The 21,929-nt window shown below is 43.2% G+C and overlaps 1 protein-coding gene across 23 annotated transcripts in view; it reads left to right on the top strand.

The window, feature by feature from the left end:
- Positions 1-11,009: 11,009 nt before the first annotated feature.
- Positions 11,010-21,929, top strand: part of PARD3 (par-3 family cell polarity regulator) — a 724,129-nt gene continuing 713,209 nt past the window's right edge. For 4 of the 23 annotated variants that reach the window (XM_023752244.1, XM_023752245.1, XM_023752228.1 and 1 more), the window contains exon 1: positions 11,013-11,499. In XM_023752244.1, the coding sequence (XP_023608012.1) occupies positions 11,326-11,499 (174 nt within the window). In that variant the 5' untranslated portion in view covers positions 11,013-11,325. Of the gene's footprint in view, positions 11,500-21,929 lie in introns of all 23 variants that reach the window. The other 19 variants (XM_023752230.1, XM_023752235.1, XM_023752237.1 and 16 more) reach the window with 14 other exon arrangements.

The following is a 21,929-nucleotide window of genomic DNA, read 5'->3' as shown; positions in this document are numbered from 1 at the left end:
CCCCACCAGCTGATGGCCCCCCACTCCCTCCCTCCCCCTCCCGCAAGCTGCTCGCCCACTACTCCCTGCTGGCTGCTTGCCTCTATTGCCCCCCCTGCTGGCCTGATCGCCCCCTACTACCCCCCCTGCTGGCCTGCTCGACCCCACTGCCCCCCCTGCTGGCCTGATTGCCCCCAACTGCCCCCCCCCCGGCCTTCTCACCCCCAACTGCCACCCCCACTGGTCTGATCACCCCCAACTGCCATCCCCTTCTGTATAGCCACTGTGAATAAACTTCACTTTTAGGTATTTTATAGTTCTGAGAGTCTCATAAAACATTGTTTCTATGTCAGAGATGTTCAGAAACCTCAAATGAAAACTGGTTGTTTTTAGGAGTTTTCCATACAATGCATTAACCTACTTTCTTTCACTTGCCCATTCCCTCTTATTGCTGTTTGGTAAGCTCTTGACTGCTGAGCCTCCAAGAGTCATTGGTAAACAATGTTGGGCAAATGATTAGCATGTGATCACACCGAATCTCACAGTTCTGTTGTCAGTGGTGTGACTTTCTGCAGCAGTTTTAAGGTGTCCTGGCTGAGATTCTGAGGTGCGCTAAGCCACGCCCCAGCGGTGTGCATTTGTTTACTTGTGACTGGTGAACACACTTGTTTACTAGACCTATTCAGTATAAATTTAAAATTACAGGAATATAAATAGAAAACTTCTGTGACAAACTTTTCATACATACTTAACCCTTTGCACTCCGCTGTCCCCTCTCAGGGGACATCGGAATTCTAGCATATCACTCGGATGTCCCCTCTCAGGGGACATTGCAGTTTATTAGTGATTACGGGGAATTGAGTTATTTCAACGCAACTTTTTGAGACATGCATGTTTCCCTGAAGTTTTATCTTGAAATGGCACAAGAAATTAAATCAAAATATCGTAAAATTACTAAGATATATACAAGAAATGTCAGCGGGTTTTGTGTCGGATTAAACAATAAACTACATATTCCCGATGTGGGACAAAGAAAACGGGACTGCATTGTGTGTTCTAACAGGAAAACACCTGGTGGCAGGCGTCAAACCACTTATTACTGTCAAACATGCACTAATCAGCCTGCAATGCATATTGGGGAGTGTTACAAAACTTATCATACTGTACAAAATTATAAACAATAAAATATTGTTTTTTTTTGCAAATATACATTCCTCGATGTCACCCAATTCATATAAGTCCAATATCATTATAATACATTACTTGGTTCCAAAATTATACTAAATAATACGAGGGTCTGTAAATGCACGTTTCCGCCGCAAAGTAGCGTCCAGTAGCTGGTAGCCAATGTCCAGAATGGTTCGGAGTGCAAAGGGTTAATTTTCATTACACAAATCCTATATAATAAAGAGGTAATATGCAAATTAACCCTCATGCCATCATGCAGTCACAAAATGGCTGCTCCCACAGCAGAGACGGGGTTCCTGTAACAGAAGATGGCTGCATCCACAGTGGAGGCGGGGTTCCTGTAATGAGCATAACACGTGATCATCAGGGACCTGAGGCTGCATGGCACTGGGCCGGGGCAGAGGACCTGAGGCTGCGCCCCTTGCCTGGCGGGGCTTGATGGGGGACCTCAGGCCGTGCCCCCCACCCGGTGGGGCTTGATGGGGGCCCTCAAAGTGCGCCCTCGGTCCAGGCTGAGGGACCTCAGGCTGTGCCCCCCCATCTGGCGGGGCTTGACGGGGGGGCTTGACGGGGGACCTCAAAGCATGCCTGCTGCCCCGGCCCAGGCCGGGGGACCTCAGGCTGCGCCCCCCGCCCCAGTGCTGGGCCGGGGAACCTCAGGCCGTGCCCCCTGCACAGCAGGCTTTGACGGGGCCGCACCCCTTGCCCCGGTGCTGGGCCGGGGGATCTGAGGCTGCGCCCCCTGCCCAGAGTGCGCCGGGGGACATGAAGCTGCGCCATCTGCCTGGTGGGGCTTGACGGGGGATCTGAGGCTGTGCCCCCCAACCCGGCGGGCTTGACGGGTGGGGGCAAGCCGGGTCTGGGTCTCATGTGATTTTGAGGTGCGTGCGGGTGGGGCGGGGACTTGACTCTCGGTCCCACGGCATGCCCCAAACTCTGACAGGAGGAAGATTTTCATATACATTTTACTAATTTTCTTTCATCTCTGACATTTTCTATTATAGAAGAAAGGGCAAATAGCAATATTAAAATATTTCCTCTAATAATTCCCTTTTAATGTGCATGAATTTCGTGCACTGGGCCACTAGTGTGTATATAAATAAAAACAGGTAAGCTAACTAATTTGTCAATTTTTTAACGTATGCATTTGGAAAACCCACTGTATTATATAACAGACTTTCAGCTTTAATGGACATCCCCTTGCCTGAATTAGTCCATTATATTGAGGTTTTATTGTTCTTTAAGTATAGAATAAAAACTGGATGCCTGGCTAGTGTGGCTCAGTGGTTGAGGGTCGATCTATGAACCAGGAGGTCACATTTTGATTCCAGTGAGGGCACATTCCCCGGGTTCTGGGCTCGATCCCCAGTAGGGGGCGTGCAGGAGGAGGCATGCAGGAGGCAGCTGAGAGCATCATTGAGCAATGATTTTTTCTCATTGATCAGTGATTCTCTCTCATCATTGATGTTTCTATCTCCCTTTCCCTTCCTCTCTGAGATCAATAAAAATATAGTATTAAAAAAAACCTGGAAAAACTTTTCATGTCTGTATTTTAATTTTCTAAATTCAATATTAAATTCAGAATTAAAAAGTAAACTGTTTTTCTGCAAAGGCAGTTAAGGTATATAATTTATAATTCTGAAGCCCATTGTGCAAAGTCATATGTCAGGTTCCTGCCCAGCAGCCTAATACTCTGCACTGAGATTTTTCTCATTGTAGCCAGCAGCACCTACAGAAGAGGGAGGTGATATTAGTTCCTGGTATACCACCACATAGGGCACCTAATCTCTAAACTCATTCAAGTCGAATGCAGGATTTGATATCTTTACACTTGGTTCCAAATCTGGGAAAAAGCTTTCAGAAAAATCAAGAATTTCTCTGAAAGTGAAATGCATCATTTAGATTGATAACTGTGTAAGCAGCTAATAGGAAGATGATACTTTTTTAGCATTTGTACTGTCTGAGGAATACAATATGATTATATTTTAAATTATGAGGGCACATACTATCAGGATTACTTATTTTATTTTTTCAAGAAAACTCTGAATTTCCTATGATGGGCTCAGTTTTTTTTCCCTTTTTTTGTCTTTATTGTTCAGATTATTACATTTGTTCCTCTTTTTTTCCCCCATAACTCCCCTCCTCCCAGTTCCCACCCCACCCTCCGCCCTCACTCCCCACCCACTGTCCTCATCCATAGGTGCACGATTTTTGTCCAGTCTCTTCCCGCATCTCCCACACCCCTTCCCCCCCTCCCCCAAGAATAGTCAGTCCATTCCCTTTCTATGTCCCTGATTCATTATAATCACCAGTTCATTCTGTACATCAGATTATTTATTCACTTGATTCTTAGATTCACTTATTGATAGATGCATATTTGTTGTTCATAACTTGTATCTTTACCTTTTTCTTTTTCTTCCTCTTCTTAAAGGATACCTTTCAGCATGTCATATAATACTGGTTTGGTGGTGATGAACTCCTTTAGCTTTTCCTTATCTGTGAAGCTCTTTATCTGACCTTCAATTCTGAATGATAGCTTTGCTGGATAAAGTACTCTTGGTTGTAGGTTCTTGGTATTCATCACTTTGAATGTTTCTTGCCACTCCCTTCTGGCCTGCAAAGTTTCTGTTGAGAAATCAGCTGACAGTCGTATGGGTATTCCCTTGTAGGTAACTGAGTTTCTTTCTCTTGCTGCTTTTAAGATTCTCTCTTTGTCTTTTGCTCTTGGCATTTTAATTATGATGTGTCTTGGTGTGGTCCTCTTTGGATTCCTTTTGTTTGGGGTTCTCTGCGCTTCCTGGACTTGTAAGTCTATTTCTTTTACCAGGTAGGGGAAGTTTTCTGTCATTATTTCTTCAAATAGGTTTTCAATATATTGCTCTCTCTCATATTCTGGCACCCCTGTAATTCTGATGTTGGTAAGCTTGAAGTTGTCCCAGAGGCTCCTTACACTATCTTCGTATTTTCGGATTTTTTCATTTTGCTTTTCTGGTTGGGTGTTTTTTGCTTCTTCGCATTTCAAATCTTTGACTTGATTCTTGCGCTCCTCTGGTCTGCTGTTGGGAGTCTGTATAATATTCTTTATTTCAGTCAGTGTATGCTTAATTTCTAGTTGGTTCTTTATCACAACATCGAGGGTCTCATTAGATTTCTTGTAGATCTCATTAAGTTTATCGGCAGTTTCTAGAAAATTATTGAATGACCTTAAAAGTGTGGTTCTGAACTCTATATCCTCCATTGACATTGTCCTGTTTCTTTGTCTCCGCATTTTTTATGCTTTCTTGGTACACCCCCTAGTGGTCTTTGTACGCAGTCTTGTTGTAGTTAAGCCTTGATTGTTTTAGGTAATACTGGGGGGGGATTTGACCTCCAGGCCAACTGGCTGTGAGAATCAGCTGTGTCTGCAGTGGGAAAACTTCTGTCCTCTGGGGAGGTGCTAATCTAGCCTTTGCCTGAGGCTATCCGGCAAATGCCTCTGTGCAGGGCTTGGGCAGGGCGGGTCGCACGGGATCAACAGGGTGTGTGGAGGGAGCAGTTATGGCTGCTCTCAGTCCCGTCCCCAGAGGCTCTGCCTCTCAGAGTCCCAGCAACCGCTGCAAACCTCGGAGAGAAAGCTGCCCTCGAGTTCCGACAGATGCCAGACAGTCCCGCTTCTCCCGTTTGAGTCTGGGTCCCTAGAGACTCGCCCAGAACTGGAGCTCAGAGCCTGAGACTCCCTCCCGATTGAAACAGACAACCGCGCCCTCAGCCGCCAGCCTGCTTTGCGCGCACCTCCGCACCTTTGTATTTTCTGCACTGCGCCTCCTCTGAGTCTCGGTATGCTGTTCTCTTTCCTTCTAGTTGAAGAATTTCCCCTCAGCCAGCCTTCCTGTGGTTCTGGGTGATGTCTGTTCCGTCTTTTAGTTGTATTTTGGAAGTGGTTGTGCGAGGCAGCAATCTCCGGTGTTTACTTATGCCGCCATCTTGGTTCTCCCTCGATGGGCTCAGTTTTATCATTGGTATTTGATGACCCACTTTTTAAAATACAGATGCTTGCAAAAACACAATTAGCTAAAGGTGGAAAGTTGGATGGTGGATGTTTTTTCTCCTAGGAGGCAGGCGTGTACGATGACATGTTCTGGACCAGGGTTCAGAAGAGCAGATTTCCATCATTTGTGTGTCTGTGAGCAAAGAAGGATAATCCTGTAAGCCTAGGATCCTTGCTGCAAAAATACCTCCTTCTTCATGGGACTATTGTTAGGGTTCAAACAGAGGATGTAAAAAAAGAAAGCATTGTAGGAAGTAAAAGTGATGTTAGCAGTACTGTTCTTTTGTTTTTGCTAAGAATGGTTGCCAGTGATTTAGGCTCACTGGAATAAACTCTTCTAAATTGTTTCTTCTCATATCATAAGAACTGGCTCTAGATGTGTGAAACTAAATGTGTGCTAAAACTGTTCTCCCTTAAAAAAAATCACAGGATAAAAAATTATTTAAAAATAAAAAAAATTTAGCTTAAATTAAAAAGTCCTTTTAAAATATAAAAATGATTTTTAAAAAATCACAGAACCATTCTTCTACAATTTAAGGGAATTAAAAGGAATTTTTAAGAAATCCGACTGCCATTGATTTAGATGCTGCAAAGATGAGTGTAACAGAAGAACTTTTCTAGTTTTTTTTTCCTTTAGTAGTTTTGAACTTTGGCAAGTTCTGTAAGTTCTGTGAGCCTCAGTTTTCCCATCTGTTATGCTCTATTTTGTTGACATAAGTGATTTAATGTAGAGAATGCCCCTGTCATGTAATAGGCTCTTAGTCAATATTAGATCTTTTTCTTTCTCTTCAAGTTTTAAGCATAATCAGGTACAATTTTAATGGCTAATTCATAACATCATCTTGATTTTTATTTTGTTTATGCTGCCAAGTATTATTTTTCAAGATGATTTGTTAAAGGATCATTTTCCTCATTAAAAGTATTACGTACAGAAGTTCAAGTGTTAGTACTAAGAAATCAGCTGGAAATACAGGAAAAAGAATGTTCTGGTTACCCAGTAGTTAAAGATGATTCTTTTATTATAGATTGAGGAGAATTGTATTTGTCCAACCGTCTTACTAGTAGTTATGTGCCTTTTTGCTTTTACTCTTACCCCTTGTTACTTTACAAAATCTGCCATACTGCTAGATCAAATGAAATTATGTAAAATTTATTTGCTGTATTTAAATATTTTAAAAGACATTGGTTACACATTTTACATTAAAACATCTTTTGAAACTTGGAAAGAATGAAACTAGAAACTGTAAATACTATTGATATTTGTAAAATGCACAGATATTTTAAAGTCCTTTAGTATTTATTAACTAGTAGTTCTGAGAATATCCTGGAGCTCAAAGATAATCTGAGCTATAAAGTAAAATGGGAAAGTCAACATTTGTGAACTCCTTAATCCTTTATTATATAGGCCCCTATAATTCATGTGTCCATAACACTTTACCCTTCTCTGGATCTCACGATGATTTTGGGCAGCTAAGGCAGCATTCAGTGAACACAGAACATCATCTGCTTAAATAGGTGGTTGTAATGGTTGACAGATTGATGCAACTTTTAATACCTTGGGTTCAGCTAAAAGCACCCAATGCTAGTCACCTGAAGACTTCACCCAAGAATTGACCTATTTATCATACTAAATAGGGAGTGGTGTCTTGAAGGCTTGCTCAGGTTCTGGGCATGGTAGTGTTCTTACGTCAGACTTGCCAAATTATCAACAATGCACTGGCTACGTGTTCAAGAGGACTAACTCCTCTCATTCATATTTTCCATGCCAAAATATTTAAAGTTGTTTTCCTTTCTTTGTAGATCTTAAAACATCTTATTAATTAAAATTATGCTTTCCCCCTCTCTCCATATGTGTTTAGAGAAGTTGCTAAGTAGTGATTAAAATAATAAAGCTCATCTAGTTGTGCAGTGCTCATATTTTGACTTTGATCCCTTCTAGTATTTGTTTGTAAACATTGTTTCACATGAGTGCAGTTGAAATCCAAAACTTGTTTAAGACAGGACATGAAAAAGAGATAGAGCAGCATGGGAGACTGAAATTTATATCTAGCTCTTTCTTTCACAACTTCCTGTGTTTTGTGCTTTGCTAATGAAAGTGATGATTGGTGTTTTCAAAAATTTTCCAGCCGTGTCCAATGTAGCTCAGTGGATAGAGTGTTGTCTCGTGCATAGAAGGCTTGTGGGTTCAATTCCTGTTCAAGGGCACATGCCGGTTCAGTCAGGGCACATGTGAGAGGCAACCAATTGATGTGTTTTTCTGACTTCGCTGTTTTTCTCTCTCTCTCTCTCTCTCCTCCTCACTCACTCCATCCCTCCACTCTCTCTCTAAAAATTAGTGGAAAAACACTTTCCAGAATACCCCAGTATTTTATAACAAAACTGTAGAGAAATAACTTGGTGGGGAATTTTTCTTTCCAGGTTTATCCTATATAATAGAGAGCTAATATGCTAATTAGACCAGATGGTGGAACAACCTTCCAGAACAACCAGTGGGCTGGGAGCAGGGCCATGGGGCTGTGAGGCAGCTGGGGCTGCGAGGGCCTACACTTGCACGAATTTCGTGCATTGGGCCTCTAGTTGAGGTATAATTGACAAATAAAATAGTAAAATATTTAACCGTTTGAGTCCCAAGCAGCGCGATTGCGCTGCTGAGATTTTATGTCGAGAAAACATACGATTCGTTTGAGTCCCAGGGGGTATTGAAAAAACACTGTCGAAGAATCCCAAACAGCACAACCGTGCTTTCTCTAAATGAGTACGAAAAGACCCAAACAGCGTGATAGCGCTTGTTTTATTTTATGTCGAGAAATACCAAGCAGTGCGATTGCGCTGCTTGGGACTCAAACGGTTAAATAAATAAATATTTCAGAGAGGAAAGTCAAGGGAGAGATAGAAAATATCAATGAGAGAGAATATTTGATCAGCTGCCTCTGCATGTCCCCCCATTGGGGATTGAGCCTGCCTGCAACCTGGGCATGTGCCCTCACTGGGAATCGAACCATGACTTCCTGAATCACAGGTTGACACTCAACCACTGAGCCACACTGGCTGGGCAGGAAGATATTTAAAGTGTACAATGTGGTGATTTGATATACTGCTTACACATTGTTGTGAAGTGCTTCCCCCATTGTGTTAATGAACACATCTATCACTTCACATATTTACCTTGTTTTATTTTATTTTATTGGTTAGAACATTTCAGTTCTCTCTAGTCCAGTGATGGCGAACCTTTTGAGCTCGGCATGTCAGTGTTTTGAAAAACCCTAACTTAACTCTGGTGCTGTGTCACATATAGAAATTTTTTGATATTTGCAACCATAGTAAAACAAAGATTTATATTTTTGATATTTATTTTATATATTTAAATGCCATTTAACAAAGAAAAATCAACCAAAAAAATGAGTTCACGTGTCACCTCTGACACGCGTGTCATAGGTTCGCCATCACTGCTCTAGTCTGTTTTGATATGTGAGATTTTAGTCTGAAGCAGAAGAGTTTTTGGTCCTGGAGGTGTGGGTACTTTTAGTTCAGTCTTTGCTTTTGGTGCCATTACATTTTTTGGGTCAGGACTGATGATTGAAAGCTCTTGCACAAGGGGTGCTATATCAGGGGTATCTGCCTATCAGGTTGGGAGTTGTTGAAGAAGTACCTTTAACCAGATGCCTATCATGATTCTCAGTCCCACTTCTTTGAGGAGTTTCAGAGAGGTAGGAGGAGAAACTAGAAACAATGGTGTCAGGAAATAGTGGAGGTAATCCCATTATTACTGGTAATAGTTTACATTTATGGAGCATTTTGTATATTAGGTAATAAGTACTGGGTTCAGTGCTTTCTGTGTACTCTTAAATTCCATGGAGTGGTGGTGGTGTTGATGCAATCCCAAGTTTACAGGTGGGAACACTTGGGCTAAAGAGAATAAGAAAATTGCAAAAGGACAAGAAAGATACATGTGATGCATGGCTTGGCCTTCTCTGACTGCAGAGCCTGCACTGTGACCACCACCCCATGGCACATTGGTGTGGCTCATATGTTAGTATGTGCAACCACAAGAATGAGTGCCCATAGGAGGAGACAGGTTCTCTCCTGACTTGCATTTGCTTGTATGGCTCGTGAATTTGGGGAAGAAGTGCATCTCTGGGATGATCAAGTTGGTGAGGGTGAATGAGGCTGGGCTAGCTCTTGAAGACCCTTGCTACTCAGGTAGCAGCATTGGCATTACTTGGAAGCTTATTAGAAATATGGAATCATGGACCTCATCCAGACTCTATTAGAATTTGGGTTTTAACCAGATCCATAGATGATACCAGAGCAGTTGCTCTCAACCCTGACTGCAAATAGGAACACTTGAAAGCTTTTCTAAAAACCAATGTCCAGTTTCCACACAGAGCAAGGGAAGTAGATCTCTGAGTAGGGGTTGGATATTGGTATTTCTACACAGCTTCTCAGTGGTTCTCTCTACAGTCTGGGGTGGAGAACTGCTGGTCTAGAACAACTTCTAGATCTTTTGGGGGTTATTGTATTAAGTGATGTGGGATCCTGCTGTACACAGAAATTTCCAGAATACAAGTTGGGAGGATCAGCTAGGGTGCTCAAGGGCTGGTCCTTTATGTGGTAACTAGAGGCCCGGTGCACGAAATTTATGCACTCGGTGGGCGGGGGGGGGGTCCCTCAGCCCAGCCTGCGCCCTCTCGCAGTCGGGGAGCCCTCAGGGGATGTCCGACTGACGGCTTAGGCCTGCTCACCATGGGAAGCGGGCCTAAACTGTTAGTAGGACATCTTTAGTGCTGCTGCGGAGCTGGGAGAGGCTCCTGCCACTGCTGCTGCGCTCACCAGCTGTGAGCCAGGCTTCTGGCTGAGTGGCGCTCCCCCTGTGGGAGTGCACTGACCACCAGGGGGCAGCTCCTGCGTTGAGCGGGATCGGGCTGAAACTGGCTCTCCGACATCCCCCGAGGGGTTCCGGATTGTGAGAGGGTGCAGGCCAGACCAAGGGGCCCACTGGTGCATGATTGGGATTGGGGAGGGATGCGGGAGTTTGGCCAGCCGGGGAGGGACCGTGGGAGGGCTCCAGGGAGTGTCTGGCCCGTCTCGCTAAGTCCCAACGGCCGGACCCCAGCAGCAAGCTAACCTACTGGTCGGAGCCTCTGCCTCCTGGTGGTCAGTGCACATCATAGTGAGCGGTTGAGCAGCCTTAGCATATTACGCTTTGATTGGTTGACCGGAGGATTGGACACTTGGCATATTAGGCTTTTATTATATAGGATGGGTCAGTCTGTACATTTTATTTTTAATTTTTTTAAAAAAATATATTTTATTGATTTTTCACAGAGAGGAAGGGAAGGGGATAGAGAGTTAGAAACATCGATGAGAGAGAAACATCGATCAGCTGCCTCTTGCATACCCCCGACTGGGGATGTGCCCGCAACCAAAGTACATGCCCTTGGCCAGAATCGAACCCGGGACCCTTCAGCTTGGAGGGCGACGCTCTAGCCACTGAGCCAAACTGGTCAGGGCAGTCTGTACATTTTTATTTCTGACTTTTGAAGTCAATTTTCCTGCCTGTTAATTTTGAATTTTATTTGGGGAAACATTTGACAACAGCTGTATTAGGTGTTTCTTAGGTTTTATCTGTTAACTTAATGTCATTCTAATCTGAGTTTAATGACCACTTTATTAACAGAAATATGTTAAGGGGTCCAGGAGAGATAGTAAAAAGAGGGGTGGGAGGGTAGTGAATGGGAGAGGGAAAGGTCAAGATGAGTGAAATACATGAGTGATGGCGTGAGTCAGGTGATAGCCTCTGGGTGCCTGTAATATAGAGAAACAGGACAACTAAGATTTTTGGTTTGAGGTAGAGTAAGGAGGAGGGCTTGTAATAGACTAAACATATTCCTCTTGCTAGAGTTTCTGCAGTTTGTTTGTGGATATACATCCTTGTGTTGAGGAAACAGTACTATGAGAAAAGACTGTGGGCGCTGTAAAAGGAAGCCCATAGGGTTCATTTTATTTACTTTTCATTCAACTTTGTAGAACATTGCCATTAAACAATTTCCACTCCTCCATCAGACCACCATGGTGGCCTGGCCGATGCTGGCAAATATGTGCTTCTGGTCTGAGGCCTCTTGAACCTAAACATGGGTCAGATGATTTGCTTGCCTGTGAACCAGTTTTATCATCTGCAACACAGCATTGTCACTTTTGTTTTCCCTTTCAGCATGGCTCCTTATACATTTCATATGTCACTAAAAGTAGGGAAAAGAGGACAGGTGATCAAGATGCCTTTCTTTGCACTGTCAGCCTGGGCTCAGGTATGTACTCCTTTCCAGCTCTCCTTCCTGATCCTCCCATACTGCTGTGCGCACTGAGCAAGCCGAGGACCTGCATAAAGCTTCCAGTGTTTGTGCCAAAACTGTCAAGAGGTGACTAAAATCCTATATAATAAGAGAGGAATATGCTAATTAGCCGTTACGCCCTGAGGTGTAATGACCAAGCGTGTTACGACCAGATCATGGATCAGCAGGAGGGTGGGCCAGTGAGGTACACACAGGTGGGCGTGGAGAGCTACAGGAGGGGGCAGAGCAGCAAGTAAGTGGGAGGCGGAGAGCTACAGGAGGGGGGAGGGCAGCAGCTGTGAGTGGGGGTGGGGTGGGGAGAGCTACAGGAGGGCGGCATCGAGCTACTGGTGCACGGATTTGTGTGCAGGACTCCTAGTAGGAAATAATTTCTTCAAGGGTGCTTTCAGAGCTACAAAGCACAGTTCTTGGTAACACTATTTAAAACATTGTCTTCAAATATTCTGTAGCTCTAAGAATATACTAATACTGAATTTTATAGACCTGATAGACATACTCATATAAGAATTTTCTTCCTTATTTGGCAGTTTCAAATAGCACATAACTATAAGTTGATTAATAAAATTGTTGCTAGAAAATTAATGTATATATAGGTATTGCTGCATAACAGACCACGTGAAATTTGATGGCTTACATCAGTCACTATTTAATGATATTTCATGATTTGGTGGGTCAAGAATTTGGGCAGGGCTCAGTTGGGTGATTCTTTTGCTCCACTTGGGGTTACTGGGGGATATTCAGCTGGCAGATGACATGCTCTGAAAGGTGCTAGATAGGGCCTTTCACATGATGCCTGGTGCTTGGTGGGGGTGGCTAGAAACCTGGGCTCAGCTGGGACTGTTGACTGTAGTGTCTACACATGGTGTCACCAGCATGGAAACCAGCATAGCATCATTATCCCTGTCTTCTATGTGCCAGACCAGTTACTGACCACAGTTCTGGGGGAGGGGACAAAAGTTGATCTCCACTAAACAATACAAAGAATGTAAAAAACCTGTGGCCACCTTTATTCTGCCATCGGTATGTGTGCATGCATGTGTGTTTATTGCATGTAGCATCAAACATTTAGTCTTTTTATTGTTCTATGTCATGTTTTAAAATTGTTCTTTTCTTGATCTGGGCATGGGCAATAAAATATATATCCTGAATTTTTGAAGCTGTCAAACCTAAGAAGTAGTTTGCATTCATAATTCATGAGTCCAAAGATCTGACAGCTTTCCCAAGGCTCTATAGTCAAAAGAAATAAGGAAAATAACACCTTAGATTTATGTGGCATCTTCTTCTCAGAGGTTCAAAGTGGTTGTGCCACTCATGACCCCTTTATCAGAATGTCCTGTGGGGTAAATAAGCCATAGTACCCCTAAGTTTATACAGAGACAAAGAAATGAGGTAATTCTATTAGTTTGCTAATGAATAGTGTTTAGTGGAGATCAACTTTTGTACAGCTGGTGATATTTTAAATTATATACTATTTGCCAAGAAGTGTCATGTTTAAAGAACAGTTACTTTTCTAATGTGATTTTAATTTTTTTGGTAGAGGCTTATGGGTATTTCATCACAGGGATGCTTCCCTTTAGTGGATTAAATTTTTACATGCTCAGCAGAGGCAGAGACGGTGGAAAGGTTAAAGGTAGTGATGTGGCTGCCCCCGAGTGTGTGGCCTGGGCTGATGGTGACATTTGAAGGGGGAAATCCTTGTTTCCTGTATGGAATGTTCCTCAGTACTCCCATGTGGAGCATCTCCTAGTGGTCTTGCTTACATCCATTCAGTTCTGCTTAAAATGAGATACTTTACATGTCATTGACAGGTATCAAGTTTGGGAATAAACTTATCTTCAGCCCCAATTTGTTATGGCTGTCTCCTGGTTCATGAACATCCACCCCATTAAAATGAACCCCCTACACCAGTGGTTCTCAACCTTCCTAATGCCGTGACCCTTTCATACAGTTCCTCATGTTGTGGTGACCTCCAATTTCATTGTTACAAATTGAACATAATTAAAGCATAGTGATTAATCACAAAAACAATATGTAATTATATATGTGTTTTCCGATGGTCTTAGGTGACCCCTCTGAAAGGGTCATTGGACCCCCAAAGGGATCGCGACCCACAGGTTGAGAACCGCTGCCCTACACAGTTCCTAAGGACAGTTTTCCTCATAGTCTTTCCAGGACAGAGAAACCCATGGTTCTGCATGGCTTTCCAAGTCACATTCAAATTCATCAACCTGAAAATGGACCCAACCTGCCTTTCCTGTTGATGTGCCACCACTTCTTTTCACTCTCTGTCCTATATCATGACAGAACTGACCCAAAGATCCTGCTGAGTTTTTCAGTTCCCTTTACTGTGTACATGTCCCTTCACCTGGAATTCTTTCCCCCGTTTTCTCTCTCTCACCTTGTTTTTTCAAGTCTTTCGTCTGTACTGCTGCCAGAGCTATGGTTGTTTTACTTACAAAGTTTAAGAGGCCTCCTGTTGCCACCAAGCAGTTGTGCCTCCCTTGCCTCCCAGTGGCATTTAAGGCTGTGCTTTGGGGGCTTCTCTCTGCCTGGGTACCATGTGCCATTTCCCAAGCCCACACTGGGTCTTCTTTCCACAGTCCTAGGCATAGCTCAAATGGTGCTTTCCCACCACCCCACCCACAATCCTGAAATTCAAAAATAGATATGCTGAGTTAAAGGGATATAAAGAATCACTATGCAAACATGTACTTTTTAAAAGGAATTTACCCCAATAATTTTGATTGTTACCACGTGTTTTATTACATGGAAATAATTAAAACTGGATGAACTTTTAAGAGACAAGAAGCTGATACCATTGAAAAAGATTTAAAAAAATATTTTTATTGACTTCTGAGAGGAAGGGAAAGGGAGAGAGAGATAGAAACATCAATGATGAGAGAGAATCATCGATCAGCTGCCTCCTGCAAGTCCCAGCAGGCATTTCCACAAGAAACCCACAGCATCCTCCACCTTACTCTGATGACAACTGTGGCTCGACACACTGGATTTACTGTGCTCAGATGTTGCCATAAAAATTATGGGTAGATATGCAAGTTGCAAGTGGTGGATGACTTGCCTATAAAATGGGTAAAAGAGGGTGAAATGTATCCATTGTGGAAAAACAGAGTCCTTGAAAACTTCAGGGCAATTATGACTAATGATATAGTTAATTAAGAAATACTCCTCTGTTTCTGAAGAGGCAGACTTTTTTTTAAAAAATTAAATCTTTTATAATTAAGCCTGAATGAATATTAAGGTTTTGTTTGTTTGTTTGTTTTTGCATTAGCTGTATTCTGAGGAGGGGGATCTGTGAAAGTTGATAATGGGAGAACAGGTGCTGCTATATAAATGGGACATTTTTGAATTGAGTGAGGAAGAACTGGAGGCTGGAAATATTTATCTTTTTTTGCCTTTCTTCTAAGAACTCGCTAGGCTCTTTGGACTCCTTTCTGTCATCACTGGTTTTCTCTCTCAGTGTTGGGCAAAACAAGAGATTTGTGCAGAACATGTGAGTGTAAATGCACCTTGCCCAGAAGTTGACCTGGCAATTCTGGAGGTGCCTGGAGAGGCTCAAGGGAGTTGGAGAAAGCTGGGAAGGTGGGCAGCATCCGAAGGATTCCATGTGGAGACCAAGGACTGCATCTCAGAGTGTGCAGGCTCTGGAGTTAGATGAGGTGACATCACCATTTTAGCTCCCCAAGGAGGTGCTGGAGGGGGGCTGTTACTGACAGGTGGGAACTTGTGCTATCCTGTCTCTTGCTGCCCCACCTCAGCATGTGTTCTTCATTCTTGTCTCTAACCCAGAAGGAGAAGTTCTTTTAAAGAAATTGTCCTTTCAATCAGAGCACAGCATTGGCTTAGCTCACAACTTCCTGTGCTGATGATGCCTGCCTGTGGTGAGGGGCTGGGCTGCACTCGTCACTGACTGCTCCCAGGCGGTGTGCTTGTTGCTGGCACAGGCTCCATGTCTTGAGAGCTTTGCAAGCATTGGCTTGATGGTTGCCAGCAGCGCAGTGGAGCATTGACTCCGTGGTGAAGACTCAGGCAAGCTGCTTCTGCCTGTGACTGTTAGGTTGCCAAACTTAACTTAGGGTGGTTTGAATTTTTTGTTGTTGTTCTTGTTTTTGCATTAGCTGTATTCTGAGGAGGGGAATCTGTGAAAGTTGATAATGGGAGAATAGGTGCTGCTATATAAATGGGAACATTTTTGAATTGAGTGAGGAAGGAGAACTGGAGGCTGGAAATATTTATCTTTTTTTGCCTTCCTTCTAAGAACTCGCTAGGCTCTTTGGACTCCTTTCTGTCATCACTGGTTTTCTCTCTCTCTCTCAGTGGCCTCTGGTGTGGCTGCTGCTCCGATGTGATTTCTGTCTTTCTCACTCAGTAGCATCCTATCTAATAATAGACACACATGGTAATTGACCGTACCTTCGCTACTCCTCCCATAAGCTAATCAACACGATATGCAAATTAACCGCCAACAAAGATGGCAGCTAATTTGCATACTGCAGGCAGGGTGGGACAGTGCCATCCCGCCTGCCCTGCTGCCATCTGGGCCTGCTATTTGCGACCCGGGGTGGTGGGGTGGGACAGTGCCATTCCGTCTGCCCTGCCACCATCCGGGGTTGCTATCTGTGACCCGGGCGGTGGGTGTCCGTGTGCGACCTGACCCGCGGTGGCCGGGGGGTGCAACAGCGATTGGCCGGCCCGCCCGGGTGTCCCGTGTGCAACCCGACCCGGGGCGGCGCCCCAACCCCCGGATCAGCCCTGCCGTGTGCATGACCCGGGGCGGCATCCCAACCCCCGTATCGGCCCTGCCGTGTGCACGACCCAGGGATGGGGGGCAGGCACCAAGGGATCAGGCCTGCCATCTGCCACCCAGGGAGCGGGCCTAAGCCAGCAGGTGGATCTCTCCCGAGGGGTCCCAGACTGTGAGAGGGCACAAGTGGGGCTGAGGGACACCCCCCCACCCCCCTCCCCTGCCAGTGCACAAATTTTTGTGCACCAGGCCTCTAGTCCTATATAATAAAAGGGTACTATGCAAATTGACCCTAATGGTGGAACGACCGGTTGCTATAACGCGCACTGACCACCAGGCGACAGATGCTCAACGCAGGAGCTGCCCCCTGGTGGTCAGTGAGCTTCCACAGGGGGAGCACCGCTCAGCCAGAAGATGGCTCATGGCTGGCCAGCGCAGCGGTGGTGGCAGGAGCCTCTTCCGCCTCCGCGGCAGCGCTAAGGATGTCTGACTGCCAGCTTAGGCCCGATCCCCCAGGGAGCAGATGGACATCCCCCAAGGGGTCCCAGACTGTGAGAGGGTGCAGACAGGGCTGAGGGACCCCCTCCCGAGTGCACGAGTTTTCGTGCACCTGGTCTCTAGTAGAATATAATAGAATGATGTCTGTATGGCCAGCTTTAGGATGTAGGAGTTGTATTTTGTGTTGCCTAACTGAATAGAGGAAGAAGCATGTTAAATAGTGAGGCTCTCATTTGTCTTCGTTCCTCTAGTGGAATTATTTTATAGTATATGATGACTTCAAAATATAACCGAAGAGTGTGCATCTGTGGGGGTGTGTCCATGTGCACTCCGTCTGTGTGCATGTATGCCCATGTATGTCTGTATGTGGGAGGCTGAGATGCAAGGGATTGTTGCTACTGAACTGTGAGTTTTCCAGTGAAAGACTTGGAATTTATTTTACAGTCAGAGACTGTTTTTAAATAATAAGTAATTCTCTTATGTAATTCTATGGATTAAAAAAATTCAGCCAGTTTTTGTGTGGCTCAGCAGATTTAGAAAAATCTACTTGTATTGGGATACATTGCTGGAATATTTACTACAAAACTTTCCATCTTTTTCATTTTTGGGGAATTAACTTGGCTACCACTTGATTTTTCCTAGTTCATTTTAAAGAGGATAGTCACTCCTCCCCTCCCCCCTCAATTTCCTGGTATTCCAACTTCTCTTGCATGGGTGCTGGCTATGAGAGAAGTGAGTGTCTGATGGGGGTGGGTATTGAAACCAGAGTAATGAAGAGCTTGCTAGCCTTTAGGGAGGGCACAGCTTCTAAGTTTTAGTTCTCTGTCCCTTTCAGCCAACCTACCATGTGTGCACTATGCTATTACCAGTGAAATTATTTTAGCTACTTTTCTCCCCTTTGTTTATGCAGCAGCATCATTATTGTGCATGGCCCATTGGTAATTACTGCTGGCAGAGGAAGTAGGAAGACAATGTGCAAGTGTGTTTTATTTAAACAGATACACTCTATAGCTTACTTTATTGGACTTTTGTCCTCTGAATGAGAACACCAGAAGAAATCCTGCTACAGTTTAGAAACTGCTTGCTCATACCAGGTTACAGGCTTCAGAATGTGTTGCTTGAAAGCACGTATTTAATAAATGAGATGAATTCTAGATTCATTAATAATTAATCAGGAAAATGACAAGTTTAATCCCAACCCAAAAGGTCAGTGGGCCAGAGCAAGGATTCTTCTAGAGCAGCGGTTCTCAACCTGTGAGTCGCGCGCGATCCCTGAAAATACATCCTGCATATCAGGTGTTTACATTACGATTCATAACAGTAGCAAAATTACAGTTATGAAGTATCAACGAAAATAATTTTATGGTTGGGGGTCACCACAACATGAGGAACTGTATTAAAGGGTCGCGGTATTAGGAAGGTTGAGAACCACTGTTCTAGAGATACTGGTTTGAGTGAGGCTAATGAACATTTTCTTGAAAAACTGTTAAGCATTAGTTTTTTACAATAAAATAAATAGTCTTATTGCAGGAAATTTGGAATATACGGGTGATAATTTTATAGAAGATAGAAGTCACTCATCTTGCCACCCAGAGTAATATAAAATTTGAGTGTTTCTTTTCAGTCTTTCTTTCTGTATGTTTGTGTGTCTGTAAAATAGATACTTTTTTAAATAGTTGAAATCATGATGTATATACAGTTGTTCCTACTTACTGTACTTAACATATTTGCATTTTCTCATGTCCTTTAAAAACATTGTCATAATAAAATTTAAAGACTATAGTATATTTCATTGTATGGAAATATATATGTTACATATATACACACATATAAATTTATTTATCTAACTATTTAACTATTATTGGAAATTTAGTTTGTTTCCCCCCTTTTTTTTCCAGTTAAAAATATTGCGATATTCTTGGTGCATAAAGATTGATCCACAGTTTGTATTATTTATTTAAATTAAGTATATAATTATTGGGTGAAAAGTCATGAATATTTTTAAGGCTCTTAGTTTATGCATTTTGCCAGCTTGCTTTCCAGGAAAGTTGCACCAGTGTATACCTGGCCTGGTTGGGAGATTGCTGCCTCTTTCTGCCAGGGAGAACTCCTGGGTCAGTGGGTGACAGTGCTGTTGCTCTTTTGTAGCTGTGCATCCCTGGGCCCAGGAATGAAGTCTCCAGCTTCATTTTGATCATATTAGCTGAGCTGTAATACCAGCTTCTCCTTGGAGATCAAATAAGAGATGTATATGTAAAGTGCCTGACCTAGAATTTGGCCCAAGGTAGGCAGTTGATGCAAGATAGTTCTGGTGGTTGATCTTATGTCCCCTCTTTACATTTTTCTGTGTTAATGGGCAGAGTGATGGGTTGGGAAAGAAAAGGTGATTATATTTCCTTGTTCTACACTTTCAGGAAGACACATATGTTTCTTGGAACAGGGATTTTATGTAAAACAGTTTGAAAACCACTATTTAATACTCAGAAACTTTTTCTTTCTGAGAATGTTATGTGGAATGGAATTCAAAGATTTCCTTGTGTATAGATGATGTCTCATTTGTTCACATGACCACTGTGTCTTACAAGACTCTTGGATGAGACTGGCCGTTGGTGCTTGGGTCACTGAATGTCAGCTGACCCCTCTGCTCTGTGCTTTGGGTGTGGGATGACATTTTTCACAACTGGATTATGGGTATGAAGGTTTTCTCTGGTACATACACTTTAAGATACATTTCATTTGCCTCTTCAGTCTTCAGTTATTTTTTTTTCCAACTTTAATGTGATATAAAAATGCTGAGTATCTGCAACATTGTTTATCCAACTGCTTAAATGTTCTCCAACTTGATTTAGACCAGTTGTACATATACTCTTACGAGTTTTCTTGACAGTTCTTATTTGGTGACTCACCTTCTCATTGAGGTGGTAACTTCATCTGCTTATCCGATCAACATTTTGTCTTTTGTTAAGAGTCTGCCATTTTGGAATTATTGCTATTTTGTTTTCCTTTTCTTTTGAGTGTGTCTTGTTTCCCCCATTTTATGTGAAGAATGTGTCTTTGTTACCTGTTGTGCTTGGATTAATCTGTACTTGTTTAGTACTATTCATATGAACTGGGTTTTATCTTTGTATTCTTAAAGTGAATGGTAGATTTTTGTTAAGTCTTCAAGGATTAAGGAAAGATGTGAAAGACCCTGAGGTGTTTTTGATTACTTGACTTTGAGCTGGATGTGATGCTAATTTTTAGACTAATTGCTTTAGAGAACTTTAAAAAAAAGGTAATTTTATTGGTTTCACAGAGAGGAAGGGAGAGGGAGAGACAGACAGAAACATCAATGATGAGAGAGAATCATCAGTTGGCTGCCTGCTGCATGCCCCCTACTGGGGATCCAGCTTGCAACCCAGGCATGTGCCCTGACCGTAATTGAACCGTGACCACCTGGTTCATAGATCGACCCTCAACCACTGACCTACATCAGCTGGGCGCTTTAGAGAACTTTTAAAAAGTTTTGCAACTGTGTCTACTGTTTTTGGTGGTTTATCTATCTGAAATAATAATGTGTTGCTTATTCCTTGCAGTCTTAATGACATTTTTGGACTTTTATAAACAAACTAGTGCCCTAGTGCCCTGATGCATGAATTAGTGCACATTGAAAGGAAATTAATTAGAAGAAATATTTTAATATCGCTATTTGCTCTTTCTCTATAATAGAAGTGTCAACCAAATTCACGACCGACAATGACATGGAAACACACGCATGCAATTGGCACCAGTGAGAGCTTTTTATGTATTGCGCATGTGCGAGTCAACTTAGCCTTTTATATATATAGAATAAATTTGCTTAATTAGATCTGCTTTCTGATTTAGCTAAACTTTTTTCAGCCCAGTGAAGCACCCTAACTTCTTTTTCAGGTAATTTTCAGCAACACAGTAGTAAATATCAACACGAAGCAGATTATTATTGTAGAACACGTAGGGAGATCAAAGGATAAAATATTTAACTGCAGCAGTGTTTGACTATATTCTGCGCGATGAGAAAACCTGAAGTCATTTTCAAGTTCCACCATTTCCTATTTCTTTTCAGTCAGGTCAAGTTTCTAAACTTTTTAAATATCCGTTTTCCAGCTAATGAAAAGAAAATAGGATTCTGCGGAGTCTCCTATCTACCTACTCCAGGACTTCTGTGAGGATCAAATGAGATGAGGCACGGGAAAATGCTTCACAGACATTTGGTTAAAGTATGAAATGTTTGCACCTGGCTATAAAGTAAGTTGTGCTCCTGGGCTGAAGAAACTGCAAGGAGGCTAGTTGTCGCTAAGGAGAGGAAGCCCGGCGTTGCTAAGTGATGTCATTACCCGGATGATCGGACACTTAATATATTAGCTTTTTATATATATACTAGAGGCCCAGTGCATGAAATTCGTGCACTGGTAGGGTCCCTAGCAGCTGTCAGCTGCTGGCCAGGTACTCTCTCCCTTCCCCCAGCCGCCTGCTGCTGCCACTGCTGCTGGCCAGGGCTTCCCTCCCTTCCCTCCTGGATGCCTGCCAGCACCAGGGCCTCCCTCCCTTCCCCAATGGCCACCTGCCAGCGCCAGGGCCTCCCCCCCTTCCCTCAGCTACCTGCCGCTGTCCAGGTCCTCCCTCCCTTCCCCGGCTGGCCCGCCCCCTGGACAAACTCCCGGAAGAACTCTAGTTGAGGGAACAATTAAAACACATATATGTAGGACCTTAAAACTAATTTTTAATATTTTAAAAATCTTTATAGTGAATGGTGAGTGTCAAATGGATAAATTTTAAGTGGGTCTTTAGAGCATGTTATGAAAATAGAAATATTAACTGGATCAGTGTGTGGATCTCATATGCTGGTCCCTGTCATATGTTGGCAGGTGAACTCCATTCCTTTTTTTTTAAAAATTAAATCTTTATTGTTCAGATTATTACAGTTGTTCCACTTTTTCCCCCCCATAGCTCCCCTCCACCCGGTTCCCACCCCACCCTCTGCCCTTACCCCCCACCCCCCACTGTCCTCATCCATAGGTGTACGATTTTTTTCCAGTCTCTTCCCGCACCCCCCACATCCCTTTCCCCCACGAGAATTGTCAGTCCACTCCCTTTCTATGCCTCTGAT

Source organism: Myotis lucifugus, unplaced genomic scaffold (assembly GCF_000147115.1).
Source record: "Myotis lucifugus unplaced genomic scaffold, Myoluc2.0 scaffold_29, whole genome shotgun sequence".
NCBI lineage: Eukaryota > Metazoa > Chordata > Mammalia > Chiroptera > Vespertilionidae > Myotis > Myotis lucifugus.
Note: the sequence above shows the minus strand (reverse complement) of the source record. Positions and strands in the feature narration are given on the sequence as shown.